The sequence below is a fragment of the Stegodyphus dumicola genome, chromosome 12 (assembly GCF_044657685.1).
Source record: "Stegodyphus dumicola isolate Sdum_Otavi_A_Nest chromosome 12, ASM4465768v1".
In the NCBI taxonomy this organism is placed as follows: domain Eukaryota; kingdom Metazoa; phylum Arthropoda; class Arachnida; order Araneae; family Eresidae; genus Stegodyphus; species Stegodyphus dumicola.
In genome coordinates this window covers 104,148,683-104,171,607 of record NC_140779.1, presented here as the reverse complement: position 1 = coordinate 104,171,607, position 22,925 = coordinate 104,148,683, and the positions used below count along the sequence as shown (strand labels likewise).

At 33.6% G+C, this 22,925-nt stretch overlaps 1 protein-coding gene across 3 annotated transcripts in view; it reads right to left on the bottom strand.

Moving 5' to 3' along the window:
* Positions 1–22,925, bottom strand: part of LOC118196290 (uncharacterized) — a 208,566-nt gene that overhangs the window by 5,831 nt on the left and 179,810 nt on the right. For all 3 annotated transcript variants that reach the window (XM_035367718.2, XM_035367713.2, XM_035367726.2), the window contains one exon: positions 3,215–3,322. In XM_035367718.2, coding sequence (XP_035223609.1) covers positions 3,215–3,322 — 108 coding nt within the window. The remainder of the gene's footprint in view (positions 1–3,214; positions 3,323–22,925) is intronic.

Sequence of the window (22,925 nt, the reverse complement as noted above, 5' to 3'; positions counted from 1 at the left end):
TATTATAAATGAATCATTCGTTTCATTTTCATTTTCTAATACTAATGTACCACTGAGTTTAAACAGGTTAAAAAGGACTTCAACCTTTTAAAATGAAAAGGAATTTTTTTAAATGATTACCATGCATTTCTCCCCTCTTTTTTACTAGTTTTATCATTTTAAAGTTATTTAATTTCAGAATGACAGTAGAACACAACAAATGAAAGGCAATTAAGGGTAAACTATAAGTAACTATCCCAACATTATTTCTTTAAAAGAAATCTAATTCCAATAAAAATGCTTCAGAATATTTACATTACCAGATCTAGTATGATACCTTCATTTTTACTTTCAACATAACTTAAATCTCGCTCGTTCTTATTGTGGTCTATGTTACTAATTAGGCTTCTAATAATCCATGAACAATTAGACAAGGTGAATTGGCAGCCGACTTGGTAAAATCGTGGACTGAATATCAGTTCGTACAGGCTTCGCTGACGTAGATCGGTTCTTGTATTAGGCTGACATAAAGATCAACAGCCAAAAGGGAAAGATTGGGCGTAACTTTCGCAGAGAATTTGCGAGATTTGTCTTTATAGTATGACGAAATGCATGAATCCACCTTAAAACACAAGGAAGCTACTTCTCTAAACGCAATGAGGAAAGGGAACATTACGCGAATATTTTCACAAATTTTAGAATCCGGTGCTATAAAGCAGGTGGGGCATACACGAGGAAATGCAGTAATACTTGAGAATTATAATAGAAAAATCTTGTTATTTCTGAATATCATTCTGCACAATGATCCACATCCCAGCCAAACGAGAAAAACGGTTTTTACATTGTGGTTCGACAGTTAACATCTTTTCATGCATCTCCAACAAAACATTGATCTCTTCTGGTACCTAGGTGCTAGCGCAGTTACCCACTGGAGACGTACACCAAAAGCACATATTTTTTATATTAAGTACATAAAAATATATAAAATATACATACTTATATTAAATAGCATATACGTTTTTGTATCTTTCTGAAAACATCATGCAAAAAGGAATTAAAAATTTTGAGAAATTTTATTACTGAATTTTGAAATACGAAGAAGGAATCTGAAGAGGAAAATTAATTTACGAAAGCCAATGAAATTAATTAATATAAAATATACATATTTATATATTAAATAGCATATATTTTTTGTACCTTTCTGAAAACATCATGCAAAAAGGAATTAAAAATTTTGAGAAATTTTATTACTGAATTTTGAAATACGAAGAAGGAATTAGAAGAGGAAAATTAATTTATGAAAGTTAATGAAATTAATTAGATAATAAAATTAATAATAACTAATAATAGTTTCCAGTTGTTAATATTGTTACTAATATCTCTTGGTTTTAGTACACAGTCAAACCATTCTTTTTCAGTCAGTGGCGTACCGAGGGGGAGTTGGAAGGGAAAGGCGGACCTTACCGGATCTCTGGTTTGGGGGGGGGCTCCAAAGAACCTTAATTTTTTAAGTATATCTACCTATAAGTAGGACTGTAAAAAAAGACTTTGTATTCTGGGAGGATTATTACGCATATATATGCCGTTTGGTGTAAAAAATATATAAGGTATTTTTCCTTCCTTTCTATTTGCCTTCGTGGTGTAACTGGAAGCATGCTCGACGCATATTCGGGAAGTCAGGAGTTCAAATCCCGGCGAGGCTTTGAGGAATTCTTTAGATGGCTGACTTCGAAAAAAATCTACAAGATTCTACAAGTGAATCTCAAAATAAAATGTGGTAGATGATCATTCTTACTGTCAAAATTTGGCGATTACCAAGTGGCCCATGAAAGGGGGGAGTATGTAAGGTATTTTCTCCCTCCTTCTCGCATGCTTTCATGGTAGCTCAGGGAAACTTTTGATGAGAAAGAGGAAAATAAAATCGCACAGAAAGTTAAACGGTTAAGGCGTCATTTTGAAGCAGCAAAAGTTGAAAAGAACGAAACTACTGATGATGTTATTTATTATGTAGACTATGAAGAATTAGCTCCTAAGTTATATTTTGGCACTAAAGATGTTTTTGGCAATGTGTGTTTCGGTTGCTTCTTAGGAGAGAAGCTTTTCAAAGCTGAAATTGGTCAAAAGAAATCTTCGATGAACAATGAGCCATAAAAGGGGGCCTTCATTCAAATAAGGGGGCAACAGAGATATTTTTGCCCCTGACCTCAGTAGCTGTAGGTCAGCCATTGCTTCCCCTCAATAGAGAAATAGATCAAGACGATTAAAGTTAGTGTGAGAATATATGTGTCCGCGCTTTCATGCACTCAAGACAGACCAAAAATGCTTTTTGTCTGATAATTTTTCTAATAATTGACATTACTTTCATTAATAATTCTTAACTAATGTATTAAACAATAGAATGTAATAAGGCAAAATATTTTAACTCGAACTCCTTTGAATTTAAAAATATTTTACTATTTATCAATTAAAAGTTGGATACAAATAAGTAGATTTCAAAGACGTTAAATCCAGAAACTTGAACACAAAATAAATGTATGTAATATAAAAAGATACGTAAATATAAATTAAAATTAATATTAGCAATAGCCTTTTAATGCTTAATTTTTAATTTAAGTATTTTCTCTCTTTATTCTAAAAATAGTAACTTTTTTCTACACTGCGTCATGACTCTTATATAACTCTGGTGATGTAAATGGAACTAAACCTTAAGCAGCCAATAATAGACTTACAGGAGTATTAATTAGCCAATCAAATTCATTGAGAACCGAAACTAACTAATTCTGAATCAAGATTTCATCCTGAACACAATTTGCTTGCTTTCTGCACTTCGGCCTAGCTGGACTGCTGCTTGCTGTTCTCTTATTGCAAAATTATCAAAAATGTAAAGGTTTTGAAATAGGCTCGAGTAGTGCGCCAAGTTATTTGTGGTCGCATCGTGTTTTTTAAAATAAAGATGAATACTTAATCTGCCGCAGCTGCCATTATGGATCAGAATTCTGTACAATCAATATTTCTACCACTTCATTACATATAAGTTCTTATTACATGTAAATATGTGTACATGTAAATTAATAAAGAGATTTTCCATCCCCCAATTATTTTAAAAATACAGTACTTATTTAAAAAATAGTGTATTCTTTAAAATAGCTTTAATAGGCGGGTGAATGTTAGAGAAAGTTGAAACACTCGCTATAGGTTGTTAAATAACGATGTGAATAATTTTGTCAGATGATACCTGGGCTAAACGTCCTGTTCTTTCTTTCTTTTTGTTGCGGCATTTGGTAGCTGCAACTTTATTCCTTTCTCTACGTCTGCGTCGTCTTTCTTCATCTTCTTTTGTCAACTGAAAAGAAGAGAAGCAATAATTTAACTAACACTTACTTAAACAAAAGGCAATTTCATATGCATGAAGTATAAGCTAAACAGCTATAACAGATTTAAAAAATAAAAAACGAAACAAAACAAAAACCTTGCTCATATTCACTTTGACAACCATATTCTAAACCAGGAAATATTGTTAAACAAGAATTACTGTAGTCTGTTTGACCTGTTTAGTAGAAAACGGGGAACATTTTATCTCATTGAAAAGAAAACAGATTGCAGTTTCGAAATTTTCCCCTTCTCCATTCTCTGTAATACATTCAGAAATTCTGTCACCTTTTTCGTAGAACAGAAAAGGATATTCACACATTTTCAAGAAGATTAAGCATGCATTTTTCGAAACACTTGTTTCTTCAATATTTATTTTAAAAATATGCTTTGTTTTGATAGCTTTTATTTATAAATCGTATAATTTCTGAATTAAAAGTTCAATATACCATAAAATAAATTTAAGATTTAATTAAAACATACTCTTTATATACGAATTCTAAATGGAGTTTTTAGCATGCAGTAAATGCCTATGACATGTTTTACCACAGTAGTTAAAGGCTTGTAGAGACATTAGGTAATTTTTGGAAGCAGAAGAGATGAAAAATTAGCAACACCTTCACAGGGAATCGAACCGCGGACCTCTGGAATTCGCGCCCAGTATGCAGACCACCACACCACGAAGGCACGCCAAGAAGGTGGGAGAAATACCTTATATACTCACTCTTTTAAAGGGCGACTGGGGTTTTAGGAAACCTAATCGCCAAATCCTGAGTGAGGAGAATCATCATCCATCACCTTTTTAGCTCGAGCGCCATTGTACAGACATTAGATATTTTTGGAAGCAGGTAAGATGAAAAATTGCAACGCCTTCGCCGGGAATCGAACCGCGGACCTCTGGAATACGCGCCCAACGTGCAGACCACCACACCACGAAGGCACACCAAGAAGGTGGGAGAAATACCTTATAGGCTTTACCATCATAGGAAATTTAAAAAAGGAAACATATTTTACCTCTCTGGGAAACTGCTATGTCTTGCATTAAAAGAAGTGTCATACATCCTTTAACAGGAAAAAGAAAAAAGGGTTGTATTCGCATCTTCAGTTAAGAATTCAGCAATTTAACTGGATACAGCTCTTCCTTTGCCGCCCAAACGGGATATTGGTTAATGACTCTGACTATCGTAATAAAAAGCTCGGGTTCGAATCCCGGAGAAGGCATGAATCTTTGTAAATGTGCAATGTCTTTGCGGCATGGTGGCGTTCTAAATATATGACTAGCCGAAAATCCTCTCGCGTAGTTTGGTGGTAGGTGAAAAGGAGAGGGAGACCCTCGGACCCATCTCCTGAGGTGCTTACCATCAAAAGTTTCGGTGGAATTGGACAAACTCGTACTGTTACCTATACAGTGCCGTTGTCGTATATGTGACAAAGTCTATACGACCTCTTGCCCGTCGTTGAGAAGAGAGGTGGAGTGTCACCCACCCCTCTTGCCAACGACGGACGTAATTGTGTACTCTTTACTTCAATAAATTTCATGGGCTTGTTCTCATGATGAGGTCAGACAAGTGAAATTAGTCACAACACATAGAACAGCTCTTCCTCAACATTGAGCCAATCAAGGTGTGTTGTCGTCTTGATCTTATAGATCTCTGCATCTGAACCTTTGTGATATTTCTCCAGAAATTCAGTTAAGAAAACATATATTGTCCACAGCTAAACAGTCCACAATGCTAGAATTTCGAGCAAATTGTTGCAGCAGTGCATTTTCTCGAACCAGTATGCACGTCGTATGAAACTATTCTTGTATTATATCTGTTGGCTTACATTAGAGACACTCATAGAGACATAAGAAACTTTCATATATACATACATACATATATACATAAGAAACTTTCATATATACATACATACATATATACATAAGAAACTTTCATATATACATACATACATATATACATAAGAAACTTTCATATATACATACATATACATATATATCCTTTTGTACGGGTGACGTAAGTTATTTTTTTGTATTGCAAGAAATAAGTTTATTAAGTTAGCAAACTTTGCATCTTCTTGTTGAAGTAATCTATGTACATATCCTTGAGAAATCTGTTCGGAAAAGGAAAAGGAGAAATCGGAAAAGGAGAATAAGAAGAAAAATAGAAACCAGGCAAAATAAGAACCCGTTTCTGATCCAAGAGTCAAAAACTGATACCTGATAGTACAATTAATAGTATTAATGCGATAGCGAGGCTCTTTGGAAAGAAATTGTCATGATAATTTGCAGATTATTCAGAATGTGAACTGATGAAAGGATAGATTGAACTTTATTCTTCTAAACTTACGAAACTTTGCCTTAAATGCCTTCTGCAGGTACATGCAGAAACTAGACCAGTACATCTGAAGTACCACAGCTAATGATATAAGCTTCCACTCCACGTTTTGAGGAAGAAGCCCTTGAACCGAGAGGTGGTCCGAGGGTTTCCCACCCCTCTTCTCCTACTATCAACTTCTTGAGAGGATCTCGGCTCTCCGTACATTTTGAGAGCCTCTTTGCTGCACAGAAGCAACATACAAACGTCTATGTATCTCCGGGATTTGAGCCTGGGTCCATCGTTGCGGCAATCATGACTAACCACTATACCGGTTGAGCGGCAAAAACTTTCCACAACAAACATCATTTGGAAATGAGTTACAGTAACTAAGGCCGTCTTAACGCATTCAGCCCTGGATTTTTTGAAATGTGCAAGCGAAAAACAAATCTACAAAATACTGTTTATTGATGTTAGAAGAACTTCCTTGCAACATACTAAGGATTTTTTACTTGATTTATGGAAACTAGGATATCGTGCCAGTTGCCACCATCAGGTCTCAACGTAAACAGTCGAGTGAGAAAACAGATGCGGACAAGCAGCCAACGAGCCCTCTGGCGGGTGACTAGTAAAACATTTTCTACTATCAACCTCAGGTTAAGCATTTAAAATGCTCTTAAGCACTTCAAAGATTTTGGTAACCGCACATTCATTTATTCCTGATCTCCCCCCAATTCTTCTTTCTCGGTCTTGGTTTACCTTCACCATTCCGCGATAGAACCGTAGTAATGGAAACACTTTGTGGTGTCCCCTTTTCTTTCAGATTCCTCTGGCTTTTTCGTGGTGCCGTATTACCTTGATGTCATGATATAGTGCTTATTTTGCTTAATGATAAATACAGCTCTGTCTACTACCGATAAAACAGACTTTATATATGAAGGCAGCATATGACACCAGCAGGGTAGAAAGGGTTAATAGATCATGAGTTCCGAGCCTTTATTATGTTTTAAGCAGAGCTGGATTAACCATAAAATAAGATAATCACTTGCTTAGGGCATCAAGAAAAGGGCTTAGGAAAATGGGCACCACAGAAAATTCCCAAAGTCAGTTTTACTATGGAAATGTCTGGTGCAGTTAAATCAAGATAGAAAGCGAGGTAATGGGGAAAATTACTGGCATAAGGGCCATCAAAATCTTTTAAGTGCATGGGGCCTTAATCTGGCCTTGGTTCTACGGCTTTTACTCACACCGAACCCGTCTAGAATAATAATAAATTTCCCAAAATATGTGTCCCTATAATGAGGTGCTGGATTAAGATTTTTAAAGGCCATAGATTTTGGTGCCCCCACAAACTATACTTACGCTATTTTTTCCCCATTTCTTCTCTCTCGGTCTTGGTCCCTACATGGTGAAACTTGCTGCGAGACATTTTTGTGGTGCCCTCTTCGCTTACCTGAACGTTAAGCTAGCTCTGAACATGATAGCGAGCTCATAAGATGACGCTTCATTCACGTTGGATAGTCAACGTTTTTCAAAAGCAGCCTGGTTATGTCATATATCCCGAGAAAGCAAATCACGCGAGATAATCGCCCTCTAAAAGAGCTTCTCTGTAATTTATCTTTCAACTGATACGACGCTATGGCCTTTGCCTGATCGTTAACTTTGAACTCGTATACCTTCGTATCGAAGCAGAAATAAAAATATTGCTGATTCAAAAAGTATATTCTTTCTTTAATGTTGAAAGCAAAGATGACAGAGATAGCATTTAATGTGTTTTAGCAAGAAGAGGCGTGAGAAAAAATAACGTGATAAGTTATTAAAGTGATGAAACGCAGGAAATTAATATTTCATCTCAAGAAAGATTTTGGATATATATCAATCAATGATCTAGTAACACAATATGTACGATTGAAAGTGTTTAGGTATTGAATTTAGCAATTAGACTAAAGCCTAAAGTTCAGAATAAAGCTAAGCAGCTGACGAGCCAGAAATTTTTTTTTACAAATTGAAAAATATTATTCCCAAAATAAAAAAAATATATCAACGGAATAAAAAATACGTGGAATAAATTTAAAATTTCGCTCATTAAATATTTTTTAAAACATGCATAAATAATAATAATAATGTCGCAAAAAAAGAAAATTCAAACTTTCTTTTATTTTGTACCTAAAATCTAAAATTTAGCATATGAAAAACATTTTTGTTCATTACATTTTGTAATTCGAATATATTCACAGCTAAATATTAAAATTTTAGACTCACATTTATTTCAAATATATTTAATTTATCATTAAATAACGTAAATTTAATTTAAAGTAAAAGATAGTATGAAAACTTTCTTAACCTTTGAAAGAAAAATTTTTCAAGTTGGATAAAATTTGAGAATAAACAATAACAACTTAGTCTTCTTGTTTATTAAATTCCTCTTCGAAGCGTATTAAATATAAATATGATTATATATAAGAAATTATAAAGTTTTTTTTATTCCTTACTAAAGTTTGACGTTTGATTGTGTTTCGATGTTAGCAAAGTTTGCCGTCTTGAAGCGAACTTATTAGAAATTAGCTTCATCAGAGATTTTAGATGCTCCTCGGTTAATAGATTCTTTTCCTTATTAATTTTAAAATGTGAAAAAAATTTATTTAATCTATTTACATAGAAATGTATTCCCGATAAAAGATTACTATTATTAGTATAAAAATTCGTAGCTGAACGTATTTATTTTTTGACAAGTATGCTTAAAAGTAAATAAAATCTATATCTTTAAATCTTTGAACAAGATTTGTAGCACATCGTAAATCAGTTAGTTCCAATTACGGATTTTTTAGGGTGTTATTAAAGTTAGTTTTTTATGGTAATGAAAACAATGTAAACGCAGGCTTCTAATAATTAAAATCTTGAAAGCTTTGTAGCACTGTATTTGCAACAAATTCATAACTGAAAAGTTCTTCTGGTCAGCATAAAATTGCTTCAAGGCCCGTTAGTTTGAGGTGATGCCTTAAAATAACTCTTCTAAAAGCTTCAAGGATAACTTTTATTGAAAACTGTTCTTATAAATCTGTAAAACACAGTATTAATTTTTGGGTCTTGCTTGATTTTTCGTAGAATAAATATCGATTTCTTAGTGTTAGCGTTGAATGTGGTCCAAACTTTAGTGCATTATTAACAATTCCAAGCAATTCCGTGGTTTTATAATATGAAAGATAGCTAAGTGCTTTACATCAGGGACCTTTTGCATATGTGTAACGTGTATACAAACAAGCTTCCCTTAGAAAATCCTCCTTGAATGGAACCCTCCTCTTTGGCAATTAGCCCTCAAATGCTTTGCCGTAATCTCACAAATCAAACCCAAACCAAAAGTTCATTTGTAAACTGTGGCTAACGTTCCTGGAAATTATTTGACCAATGCAGTATTCTTAAAGCGCGTCGCGCAACAGCACCACAGGTCTGGGGTTCGATCCCCGGGCTGGGCAAGGTTGACTCAACCTTTCATCCCTTAAGTGGGTCGACAAAATGAGTGCCAAGTTCGCTTGGGGACCAAACACCGGAGGTCCTGCGACGAGCTGACCACTTGTCCAGGCAAAGATGCTCAAGCATCCCGGAACCCACAGTTTAGAAAGCAGATATCAGGGCTCTGCCGGCCATGGTTCTCTCTTTTGTGCCGCTGATTTTAGTTTTTTAGTACTCTTAATTTTAATACTCGGAGTGCGTTCATTACATCATTACATTTACAGGAAATAACCGATTTCATCTTTTTGTTCTTCCGAATGTTTATTACATGATGTGCTTGGATTTGTTTCAGAAAGTCCCTGGCATATATCTTTTGTCTGAAGAAGTTAGATCTTTGCCTGATCGTTCTCGAAATCAACAGATTTATTAAAAATTTGCGCATAAACAAAAAGTTGCTTTTTTTTCTAATTTTCAAAGGTTGACTAAAATAAAAACTAAGCAGTTTGTTGACTTACCTTAGTGATAATTTTAAGTCATTTGGCAATATTTTAAATGTATCCGCTTGAAAAATTCGTTCTATCACATTTATCACGATACGCGATGTATGGCAGAACATTTAAGAACTAAAGATGTCTAACTAAACTGAACTAAAGCTGAACCAGACATAAGCAAGTTCAAATACTCAATATTGCATAAAAACTTCTTTTCACCAGCTCAATGCGTAGAGCAATCCAGAAAAAAGGATCAGCTGATTTATCCGGGTAGTATGAAGATGACCACCAGAGAATGCTAAAGGCAGTATTTGATGTAGAAGTAGAAAAACGAACGAAATTAATTCATTTATCAATACTTTTATGTTTATCATAGTACAGAGCAAAATTTTTGCAAGAGTGACTGATGCAAGTCATTAAAATAAATAAATTTTTTAGAAATTGCCATTGTCAAAATTGTAAAACTATATTTTAAAAGGTTTTTGCCAGAGAATTTTTATTAAACTTTTTTAAAAACAAAGGACAGTTTTTTATAGAGTTGCTTGATCTTGGCTCATTCACTGCTGCTCTCTTAATATTTGTTAATGAACATTTATCAATTTCATAACAATGCATTTGCCTTGTTTTCGTAAACAAACGAGCGACACTTCGGCAATTCGATAACAGTATCCAAATGATAGCATTATTTCGATCACATTAATCGGTGCGGCGTCTGCTGTTCTAGTATTATGAAACGCAACACTGAAATAAAAAATTACAAAATATTTTATCTTGTAGTTTTTTACTTTGCTTGAGAACGTTCAAATATTTTTCGAATTTCACTGCGTATTTTTCGAAGTACTATTTTATCATTGCATTCAAATCCCCTTTGGGGACAAAATCCAATAGAGTTTCAACAAAAGTCACCGCTATCTCGGGACTAATGCAATTGCCATTGTCTTCTTTGATGTATATTCAGTATTATTCTCTACTTCTTCTATTCTTATGACATTTAAAACGATATCCAAATCACTCAAACATTGAAAGTCCGGCTCTCTGGAATCACCTTCGAACCATCCCTCGGTGTTTTACCAGAAGAATTTTACATTTTAAGATTTTTTGGCATACAACGTCAGTTATTGCCGAGTCTGCTTCGCAATTATGTAAATCTCCGATATCTATATAAGAAAGAATCCTTTTTGATGATCGACCTAATGTTACTGGTTTTACTTTCGATCAAGCTTTTGCTACTCTGTATATGGTAACAAATATGGCCAACATTTTACAAAACTTAATTGAATCCTCCTCCTCAGCAAAAGTAATGCGTAGACCAGACTGTGCGTGAGCACTGCCACATACAGATAATCCTCAGAAACGGATAATTCACACTCGGAAAATCGAGAGTACACTGTAATTTCGTTTCTGTCCTTAAAAAATCTACAGCAATTACGTTTCGTATCGTCCTTTCATATCGAAAATGAAAACTCATTCAAATTCCAGTCAGATAAATACATTAACACCTATTCATTGTCTGTATTGCAAAACAGTGGAGGAAGAATCTGAAGGTGAGATGTTATCTGCTTTGTAGGTAAGTATAACTAATGAACTTTGCTTTCCTATAACATTCACGATTAAGGCCACAGCATCTGAACTTCGACCTTCAAGTTTATGATGCTTTTAAGCAGCATGAAAATTGCTTTTTGAAATGACATTTAATTAATTTTGTGTCTGAAAAAAATTCATTAATCGTATTGAAACGGGGGAAATTACCATTTCAACAGACGTAAATATTGTTTGAAATTATTTTGAATTTCGCAGAAAAGTTGTTATAGTCTTTGAAGAAAATTTATTAATTAATAATACTTAAGTAACAAAAAAAAAAAAAAAAAAAAAAAAAAATCAAAATCTCAGAAAATTTTAAAAAATGTTGAAATTATTTGTATTTCGCTGGGAAATTTACTTTCGCGAGAATTTTTGGAAGAAGATAAACTCTAGTCAATTTCTGAGCTTTCTTCAAAAATCGCTTCAAGTTTCATAGAATACATGGCTCGTAAGTGTTCTTTAATGTTTATTTCATTCGTTATTTTCTAGAATTTTTTATTCCTCATAAATATATATAGATATTCAATAATTCTGTAGATAAGCTATATTAATTGTGATACATTTTTTATACGTGAGAGAGTAGACACTAATCATATTTTAGTCATGGGAATGATGATTATAGATATTGCCGGCATACTGATGGAATGCGTACTGTATGGATGACGAACCTTTTTCGAATAATGTGTCAGTTAAATCACGGTTTATTATTTTCAGGTGTCCAGTGTGCCACTTGTTATACTTTTTTTAAAAAATCATCTTTAAATCCCCGCTATCTAACAATATTTTGTAACTTTATTTGCTGTTTATTTTTTAACTTAAGTTATTAGCTTGCTGTTTAGTTATCAACTTGTTGTTTAGTTATTAATGGCGCCCATGTTCATGCTCGTTTTTGAATCCGCCTTTGATGGCCGTTAGTTTTGAAGATGGATTTATTAAAAAAAAAATAACCTTTTCAGTGAATGTAAGTGAATAAAAGCAATTTAATATGTAACTGTGGCGTGCCACCGAAATACCTGTCACGTGACACCTAGTGGAACGCGTGCCATTGGTTTGTCATCCCTGAAGTAGATACTTGCAGACGTTGGCGTAGATAACAAAATGCAATTGTATTTCTTAATGAATAATTTTGAGCTCATATATTCTCTTTTACACATCAGTATAAATGCGATAAACATCCTATAGTGTTTCGTAACATAACACACTTTTTCAGACAAAAGACGAAGCGAAACAGCAAAACGATACGTCTTAGTATCAGCAATGCGAAGTGGAAAAATGCTGCGCAATAACAGTAGCGATATTTATAAACTTGAATTCTTTGTTTAAATTCTGGATCTGCGTTTGAATACGAGCTGACGAAATGCAGAAGGATTATGTAAGCAAGCATGAAATGGAAAGATGCAGTCCAGAAAAATAAACAATTTAGGAAAGAAAGGGGATATAGTCAAATTAAAATGAGGAATAAAAAGGACTCCTGCCAAGTTAAAGGTGATAATTTTTAGGCACATATTTTATACCTTAGATACACGAATTTTACTTCTATATACATATCTATACTTGGTCCAAAAATTCAATAGTGAATTTTCAGTACATAAGACGAATTCGGGTCCCCACAACTAGTTTTAATAATTTTTTGAATTATTTTGTCTGTGTATCTGTTTGTGAGCGTGTAATCGCCGGAACTCGAACCTGGACCTCTCGAATACGCGCCAAGTGTAGATTCATTAGGGTTTTTGATGCGGAAGACGTGAAAATGAGCAATGACCTCGCCGGGAAACGAATCTGGACCTCTCAAATACGCGCAGAATGTGCTACCGTTACACCACGAAGGTATGCAAAGAAGGAGGGCGAAAATACGTCATAACGTTATATTAGATTTGATTGAATTCCTTTTCTTTTTTTTTCCCCTGGTTTTTGTAATTTTTAGGTTTTATCATTTGACATTTCTTTAATTCTTATTTTACATATTTATAGGGTATTTTGAAATTTATTGGTATTGAATTTCACTTCTTTCGTGTCTTTGCGAAATAGGTTCTAAATTTCAGTAACAACGTTATAGAAAAGGCCTCATAAATAAAGATGCTATTTATATATTTCGAAAACTTTTCTTGTTTTATTCAATTTCAATTTCCCTACAACAATTTTTTTTTTTTTAAATTTACATAGCTAAACGCTTCTGTAGAAATCATAAGAAGTAGCATTGTCATGTCTTTTATGGAAGAAATAAATTGTAATTAATGAAAATTTTTATATAATAAGCTTTTCTTTAGAATAGATATGATAAACCATGCACTAAAATGAGAAAATAAACTATCATATAGCTTAGAATTAGTTAATGTTAATGTATTAGCTAGAATTAGTTAATGTATTATTCTCATTAAACTATCATATAGCTTAATGGGAATAATACATTAACAAATTCTATTCACAAAATTAATGTACAATTTCATACGGCGAATCATAAGAGCGTGGAGCGTACATTATAAATAAAACAGGATAATGACTTATACATCTCTGCTGATGGCAGTTCAATGAATAGATTTCGTTATTTACGCTCCTCATGCAAACAATGATGAAATTTTTTTGGTCATTATTAAAACTCAAGTAATAAATTATAAGAAAATTATGAAATAAAGAAAAATAACTGAATTTCTTTCACAGAATGAAAAAATTCGCTTTGAATATTCAGTTTCAGAAACTAGATGTAATAGCAATGCTACATCGCGCATTTAACTTGAAGTTAAAATGAAAAAACGAATATTGTCAATTCGTTATAAGTAATGGCAAATTCAAAAGCGACTTTTCTGCAAGAAGCTCTTTTTTCTGTAGTCTGCTTCAAACAGCAATACATATTTATAAAAAGTGCAGAAAATCGCTGGATTAATATTTTTTTATCATTCTTGTTTTAAAAGAGGGCGAAAATTTTGTTTTATAATCTGCAAAAATTTATAAAGTTTTATGCCCGATACATTTTTAGGCGTGTTAAAATTTTAAGACCATAAGTGCCAAATAGTTTAAATGAAAACCGAGCAATTTTTAAAAAGTCGCCAAAAATTCAAAAATTAAGTTACAATTTTCGTACATGTTTTATTGAAAAAAATTTCTCCCGCCTTGCATTCAATGGTGGAAATAGTAAAAATTAGGATATATATTTTGTTTGTTAAACGAAGAAACGCGCAAAAAGTTGTTTAAACATTAAATAAAAAATGTAAATCGGATTTTTAAAAAAATCGCTTCACCACAGTGAATTGTCATCGATCAACCGCATTTGTTCAAAATTTGAACTCGGTGGCTTATCAGGAAGTGGTTTAAAACTTGATGACAAAATTTCATTCATAATGAAGCACCATGAGTGAGCTTAATAAGAGCTTAAGAAAAGGTCTTGAAACCTTGCTTGAAGAGTTTCAGCGATAATCAATCATAACGACTAACAGCTAAGTTTTTATTGTTCAGTGAAATATTGACTATAAATATTCCCATCTCTTCGTCATACAACATTACTGCATTATTTTACATGGTTCTTATAAATGATGTCCTTATAATGATGTTCTTATAAATAGTCCAGAATGAAAAATCTACTTATAAGATGAATTAATATAATAAATTAAATTATTAAATAAAATTAAATAATAAATTAAAATGATCAAATCTTATTTAATCATTTAATTTATTATTAAAATTAATTATTATTAAATCTTATTTAATAATTTTAATGTTTTTAAATTATTAAATCTTACAATTAAATATAAAATACATAGTTTAATGTTCATTAGTATGTTTGCTGACTGAATTATTAAATCTTATTTAATAATTTCAATGTTTTTAAATTATTAAATCTTACAATTAAATATAAAATAGTTTAATATTCATTAGTATGTTTGCTGACTCCAAAATTTTTCTTCAGTTCATTTACATAGTTTGTTCAGAATCCGCACAACATTTTTACATGCTATTCGGATCGACAAAAGTTGATGATGGTACGAATGTGATTATTGTATTAGAAATATATACGAATTTTTCATGCAATACATTCACTTAATCTAATATTTGGCCTTTAATCTTTTAAAATCATTAAATCTTAGAACAGAATAGCGTATTAATTTAACACGAACAAATGTGTGTGAACAATACCGATAGATGGCAGCACCACTCGAAAACAATTTCCAAAGTGCAAGCGGCGCATTTTGGCTTGAATAATTCAGTTAAAAGAACTATAAATTCAAAATTTATTAGCAAATTTTGACGGATACTGAGAAACGCGTATCGATATATTGATGTATTTAAACAAACAAATCTTCATGATTTTAAAATTTAATATTAATTATAAAAGTAACTACTGCAGGTATGTGAACGACGAGAGAATGTTGAACTGTCTCTGAATGTTGTACTAATTTGTATCGTAAGGAACAAGTTGTTATTAACTTTTACAGATAAAAAGGTTTCCTTTTTAAATTTTTGATGATAGAATATTATGCTTATTGAACTAGATAATGTATATATATTATTGCAGGTATGCATATATATGCATATTTCTATGGTAAAAATGCACTTAAAAAGTTTTGCATGTATTTAATATGTATACATTTAATATATTTCAATATTTGAAAGAATTGAAAAGGAAAATGTATTTGATTAATTAGTGTCTTCTATGTGATGTGGGGGGGGGGGCGAAACCCAAAACGTGGCGACGTAAATCATTGCTGGAAAGACCACAAAATTTACCGCTGGAAGCACAAATTAACAGCTCACTCAGCAGGTGAGTGAATTGGCTGTAATTGTGCATCAACGTCGCCTCTCGAGAGATAAAAAATTTAAAAATCACAAAGAGATTTTATCATACGAATTTAGGCTTCTAATGATAAAAATTGTACTTCCCGATGCTCTTTCCGGCACATGGCAAACTAGTTCGATGATCGCATTTGGACAATAATAGCGGCCGCCACGTAAATTGCATTCTTTTGGCCGACCTTTCACCTACATTTAATCTACATTTCATTCCGTTCTTTCAGTTAATCACACAAAATAAATCACACAAAATAAAATAATAAGTTAATCAATAACTTCTCGCTGATGGTATCCAAAAACCAATAGGCTTCTAAGTCTAAAGTCTTTCACTACACTAATCTAACCCCTTACTGTGGCCATAGTATGTAGTCCTCATACTGTATATAATGTAAACAAATCCTAAGACCATGGTTCTATGTGTATATAAGTTTTTAAAATCATGCATTTATTTATTGATTTAGTACTGATTTGTTGTATGTTATTTACTGAAATTTATTGTTTCAGTATTGCATTCATTTTCCTTAGTTGGAAGTATGGCTTCCTGTCCAGGGATTGTACTGCCCGGAACGTGCAATCCTTAGGAAGAGAGCAATGTTACGAATATTGCATATAAAGAAGTTTAGTGAAATTACTATGTAAATTGTACCATGAAAGACCTCAGAAATGCGAAGCTTTGCCAGAAAAATAGGATTACAGGGATACAGTGGCGTAAATACCAAATAAAATTATCTCATATCATTTCATAACTGTGAATGAAAATAACTTTGCCAAAGATAACAATTTTCATGAGAAATTTTTCCATGAAGGCATTCCTTCCCTTCGGCAAATGTGCTTTCCAATGTTCCAGTAACATTTGCGCTGCGGGGCCCACCAACGGCCGAGTGGTAAAGTCGCTGAACACTGGTAGTTCGGTCCGAGGTTCGAATCCCGCGAACGGGCTGGCTGCATGGGCGTTTTCGTGGTTTTCCTCATGTGCAACGTGTATGCGAGCCAGTTTCCCTTAGAAAGTTCTCCACGAAGGCATCCCTCTCCTTAGGCAGATAGCCCTCGAGGCTTTGCCATAATCACACACACACACACACACATTTGCGCTGCTTAACACTATCTATACAATGTTTTAGGTTTAAATTTATTTAATTGCGGCAAAGCACTTGACGGCTTTCGGCCTTAGCGTTGCCCCTTTGTGGAGGAGTTTCTCAGGCAAAATGACTCGTATACACGTTACACATCGAAAAAACCACGGAAACGCCCATGCAGACAGACTGTTCGTCAGGATTTGAACTTTTGACTGAACTACCAGTGTTCAGCTACTTTATTGCTCTGCCGTTGGTGGACCACAAGACGCACGATGTTCTAGGAGTACTTGTAGAAAGCTACTTTTAGGGGTCCACACCGCTTCTTTTCAGGCCCATAGATCATTGATGAAGTAACGCGAAACTTGAGAGACTGTGTATATAAATTTATACTTAATATACATATCTCCTTTGTAACGTTTTCGTGATTTTTTTATTTTTTTTTTATTTTTAATGTACGAATGCTATTAGTAAAGAGCTCCGCATTTTTTGTTTTGTTTATAGAGACAGATTTTGACTGTAGCTAAAACATTAGGTACTTGCTTTTCGTAACGGCCTTGGCGGGAAAGTGAGTGATTTGGGCGCAACTGGGGTTTAAGAAAGTGTAATTTGTTGCCAAATGCTGTAAACATCCAAGGAAACGAAATTAACTATGATTAAGAATAAAGAGGTTATTCATTCATTATCGATAAAACAAAAATTATTTAATATACACATATAGAAGGAGTTTAATATAAATTTTCTTTTATTATAGCTTTTGATTCAATTTTGTTAGAAATTTATTTAAAACAACAGCATAATACAAAAGAATTTATTTAATACATACATTAATTATCCTATTTAATGCAATTATGTAAGCAATTTATTTAAAACAACAACCTTTATAAACATGCCGAAAAAATCTATTTATTATTAAATTGCAAAATTCCGTTTTATTTTATGTAATATAATTTTGGTAGCAATTCAATACAAACATATCGCATTATTTTATAGACTTTTTCTGATCGCAGCAGTTCGGTAATTGCTGCTAATAATGCTTCAAACTTCAAATACAACGTCGCACAGCCGGGAAAATGGTTAGTGACGCAGACTGCCGTATCGAAGGGCCCGGCCTCGAATTCCGGAGAAGGCGTGGATGTAATTGGTCCGTCCCCTTCATTGAAGGCAACGGTAGCCCACCTATTAGGTAGCTCCGGTCTTAGTGGTTGCCTTCCCACCAGCAGCCGAGCTAAGTCGCTGAACACTGGTAGTTCGGTCCGAGGTTCGAATCCCGCGAACGGGCTGGCCGCATGGGCGTTTTAATGGTTTCTCCCATGTGTAACGTGTATACGAGCCAGTTTCCCTTAGAAAGTCTTCCATGAAGGCATCCCTCCTCATAGGCCTAGTGTGTTTTGCCATAATTAAATAAACCAAACCAACTTAGTGGTGGCCAACGCCTATAAACACCTAGAGTCCGCCACTGGGGATAGGGGCTTGTAATAGCTATAGTGTACAGTGTACTAAAGCTTTTTTTTTTCTGTCGATGGAATACTGAAAATAGTAAGCATGAATGAAACACAATGAAAAACAGCTACTGAGTAAACACAGTAAGTTAAAATGAAAAGCAGCTACTTGACACAATTCTATAATTGAGAAACCCAATGAGATCGTTAACTGTTTGTTTCTTTCACAGGCGCAGATCGATGACTGTTTCTCGCGAAGGCGCAGATCGGTAACCGTTTATTTCTCGCCATCGCAGAAAAGGGCCAAATTCACTGGCCAAGTCCATTACAGAAGACAAGTACCAAATATAATTTTGAAATGAAGAACTTGATAAAAAATTTTTATGACAGTTATTGGCTTTATCTTTGAGCTTCACTAATGAAAAGTTATTTTAATTTATCTCTTTCCTTTGTGTCTCTTTTCAGCATAAGGTTTACTTGTTCTAGAATAGGTGTAGATTTGAGTGGCAAGCAGTTTTACTATAAAGTTTAGAATTTTGCGAACAGGAGTGTGGAAGTTTGGCCTGCTTTCCGCTGTCCTGCCGATTGAAAAAAAAAATGGGCTGTTGGCGACGTTAATGCTAGTCTTGCTGAGAATACTTTAGATTGAGGCTAAATCCTGTAATTGTTAAGTGTGTGACTGAATCTCTGCCGCGGTCTAGGTACGCTTGTTATCTTTCTACAGGTTACATTAAAACTGTTGAATTTATATGCAATTTAGATAGGAAGCTTTGCGTTGAAACCAGGTCCAGGTTGGCTGGAAATTTTATATTTGCATATTTTAATTCAAACACTATGAAATGGTGAGGTGTTTGAACTTGAAGGTGATAAACTTGAAGTGTTTTAATTCTGCCCCTGTTCGTTTGATGGTTAGCTATTATGGTGATGATAATTCATTGCCACGGATCAAACATAACACCTCATTTTCATGATGATTTACAAAGCTAAGTAATTTGATACCCACAGCAGGTATCAAACGTCTTTAATTTTAATCTCAGACGAGTTAAAAAAAAAAAAAAAAAGAACTTTGAGGCCCGGTGGCGCAGTGGCTAGAGCGTCGCGCAGCATCACCATAGGTTGAGCTAGGTTGCTCGATCCCCATGCTGAGCAAGGATGACTCAGCCTTTCATCCTTGAGTGGATCGATAAAATGAGTACCAAATACGCTTGGGGGCTAAACACCGGAGGTCCTGTGACAAGCTGAACACTTGGTCAGAGTATATACTCATGAACCCCGGGGCCCACGGTCAAGAAAGCAGACGTCAGGGCATTGAAAGCCATGGGCCTCACTAAAGGGCTGTTGAGACATTCAGTTTTTTACAAAAGAGGAACTCGTTGTTTCATGAATTCTTCAAAGAAACTTTATGAAACAAAATACTGGGATTCTTTTCTCTTCATTGTGATAATAAATCGATTTATTTTATAGCAGAATTCATGCTTCATCAATAGTTGCAACGCCTTTCCTTTTACCTCGAACCAAATGAATTTAAAGTATTCTACAACATGTTTTGCATCTTTTTCTAGACAAAAGTCGACGAATAATGCCCTTCTTTGCCTTCATAAAGATTTAAATTTTTTCTTAGTACTTTGTTTCGGTAGACGCAGAAATGTTTTAAAACATTGTTAAAGCATTTTCTTTTGATATCAAAACTTTACTTTTGGAACAGCTGAATATCTACTTAACTTTTTCAGATATTCGTTTATTATTTTTTTCTATATGAAAGCAATGTTTCGTAATTTTTCTCCTCGCTATAAATAACATTGCTTATTTTGCATGTAGGAATGTTGATCGCACTATTATGGAATACGTTTTAATTGCGGAATAAGAATATTTCTCTCCAAAAGAACGAAGACATAATCATCCACTAAAACTTGTTTACGTGCTCCATTTTAAAACAGACGATATTTAATTACAGCTGACGATAGTTTACTTTCAAATGATATGTTATTGCCAAATAATTCCCCAGAAATACTTTTATATCAAAATCTTTCTAAGTGGATAAACAGAAACATTACTTCACTACATTTAGATAACAAAATAATCTTTCATTGTTTTAGAAATGTATTTGCATACCTTCTCCCTGATTATATTACACATTTCAGTTATTCTATACGGAACCGAAGTCTTTTCAAAACTAACGTTTGGGTTCGTGTAGACAGTCAAGAGACATATTTTCTTGTCTCAGACTACTAGTTATATAATTATGAACTCAGAAGAAGAATAAAAATAGACCTTTTTATTGTAACTCCAACTTGATAGCTACACAATTCGTGTATTATAAAATGAATCAATGCTGTCGATGGGATCTCACAAAACGCAAACGTCAAAATGGAAACTTAAATATTCAAAATTTTCAATTTATATGGCAAAATCCTACTATAAGTTCTGGCTCAGGCTCTCTAAACACGCGAGCAAACACGGCTATCAAAAGGATAAAGCCAATTTAAATAACTCTTAAGAGCTGGACAAAAAAAGTAAGAAACCAGCAGTGGCTGCCAAAAGCTATCTAATAATTTCAAGAACTCTGCTCTTATATACGTTATTTAATTTGCATCCTGGTAGGAGCTGACAAAGTAGAAGTCACAGTAAAGACAGAAATGGAAAGATAATGGAATAATAAAAATTAAACCTTACATCCAGTTCTAAATTTCAATGTTTGTTTCTCTAAAGTACTAAAATAAACTTTTATGCATTAAATACAAACTTGTAGAGTCATGAAGCAGAAGACAAGAAAAATGTGCAATGCCCTAGCCGAGATTTCAACACCAGAGCTCCCGACAATTAGTTGGACGTGTTATCCAACTAAACGAGGAAGGTATACGGTAAAGAGGGAGAAAATGCCTTACATACTCCCCCTTTTAAAAGGTGACTGGGAATGAGAGGAAGTAAACGCCAAATCCTAGTGGTGACAAATTATCGTCACCAACTTTTAGTTCAGGCGCCACTTGTAGAGTCATTTAGTTTTCTGGAGTAGGAGGCATGATAAATTTGCAGTGTCTTCACCGGAATTCGAACACCAGACCTCCCGATTTCCAGCCGAACATGTTATTCGGTTACACCACGAAGGCATACTCTAAGGAGGGAAAAAATACCTAATAAACTTAAAAAAAAAAATAAAAAAAAAATACTGAGAATGTACGTAAAATTTCCACCATAATGTACAGACAATGCTACTTTACACCAACTAAGTCAAACTTACAGCTTGTTAGTGAAATTCGAGCCCAGCAAGCATGTATAGTAGTGTTGTCTACTATGAAAAAAGGAAACTACTAAGAAAGAAAAATGGAAACCAGTTCACTAAACATTTTGATTAAAGTGAAATTTGACTAACATACCAATTTTCAAATTTCTTTTCATTTTGCATTCACCTAAGCGCTAAACCCGAAGGCCTATGAGTTAAAAATTAAACATTACTCTAAAAATTAAATTAAAAAACTGCTTTAAAATTACGCATTATATATCATTGTTCCCTAAATACGATCTTTCATCACACACTCATTGGTTATTTTATGCCTTCCCCTTACCTCCAAAAAACAGAAATAAAAAGAAGAAGAAATAGAAAGAAGAAGAAAAAAAGAAAATTTAGGATCTCTACATGTGTTTTTCAGACACAACGCAAGCTATAAAGAAAAAACTCAGAAAACGTATCAATAGTTTTCGACATAATGGACGTGAAAATAATGTTGTGGAGACCTTAAAATATTATACACTTTTTTTTTTTTTGTGAACAAAATGATTGTATTAGTTCTCGTGCATCATCTTCATAGATGATTCAGAAGTAGAAAAAAAAGGAACATTAAGCGTAAAAACGGCCGGCCACCAAGAAAACCTCTTCAAATAGGCAGCAAACACACTGTACGTCAAAGCTCTTTTCAACAAAGCGAAAATTCTTTTATTATTACTTCACATAAAACGGAGTCTCATGAAAAAGTTCGTGAAGTTACTGACAAAAATTGTTAAATATTTTAAAAGCAAATAAAACTAAGGGAAGATATTTCGCTAGCCTAGAACATTAGATTATTAATATCATATTAAAAACTTTCACACTTTTGTGAAATAAGAGGAATAGAAATTGGGTTTGCTCTAAAGAATTATGCATTCTTATCCATATATATCACGTCAGGATAATAGAGTCATATTTTGAGTACTGGATGTAAATAATGTGCATATTTCTCAGTGTTCTTTTTCAATTTCCCTTTCATTTTATTGTGTATATTATTTTTATCTTTAAATGCTTAGAAGAACGAAACGTGACGAAACGAACGAAACGAATTACTTAGGTTGTAATGTTTCAGATTATTACTCCTTGAGAAGACGGTCTGAAACATAAAAATAATTAATCCATAATGTATTATAAATTTTAATACGATTGGCATATCCACTTTGAATAAATTATAAAATAAT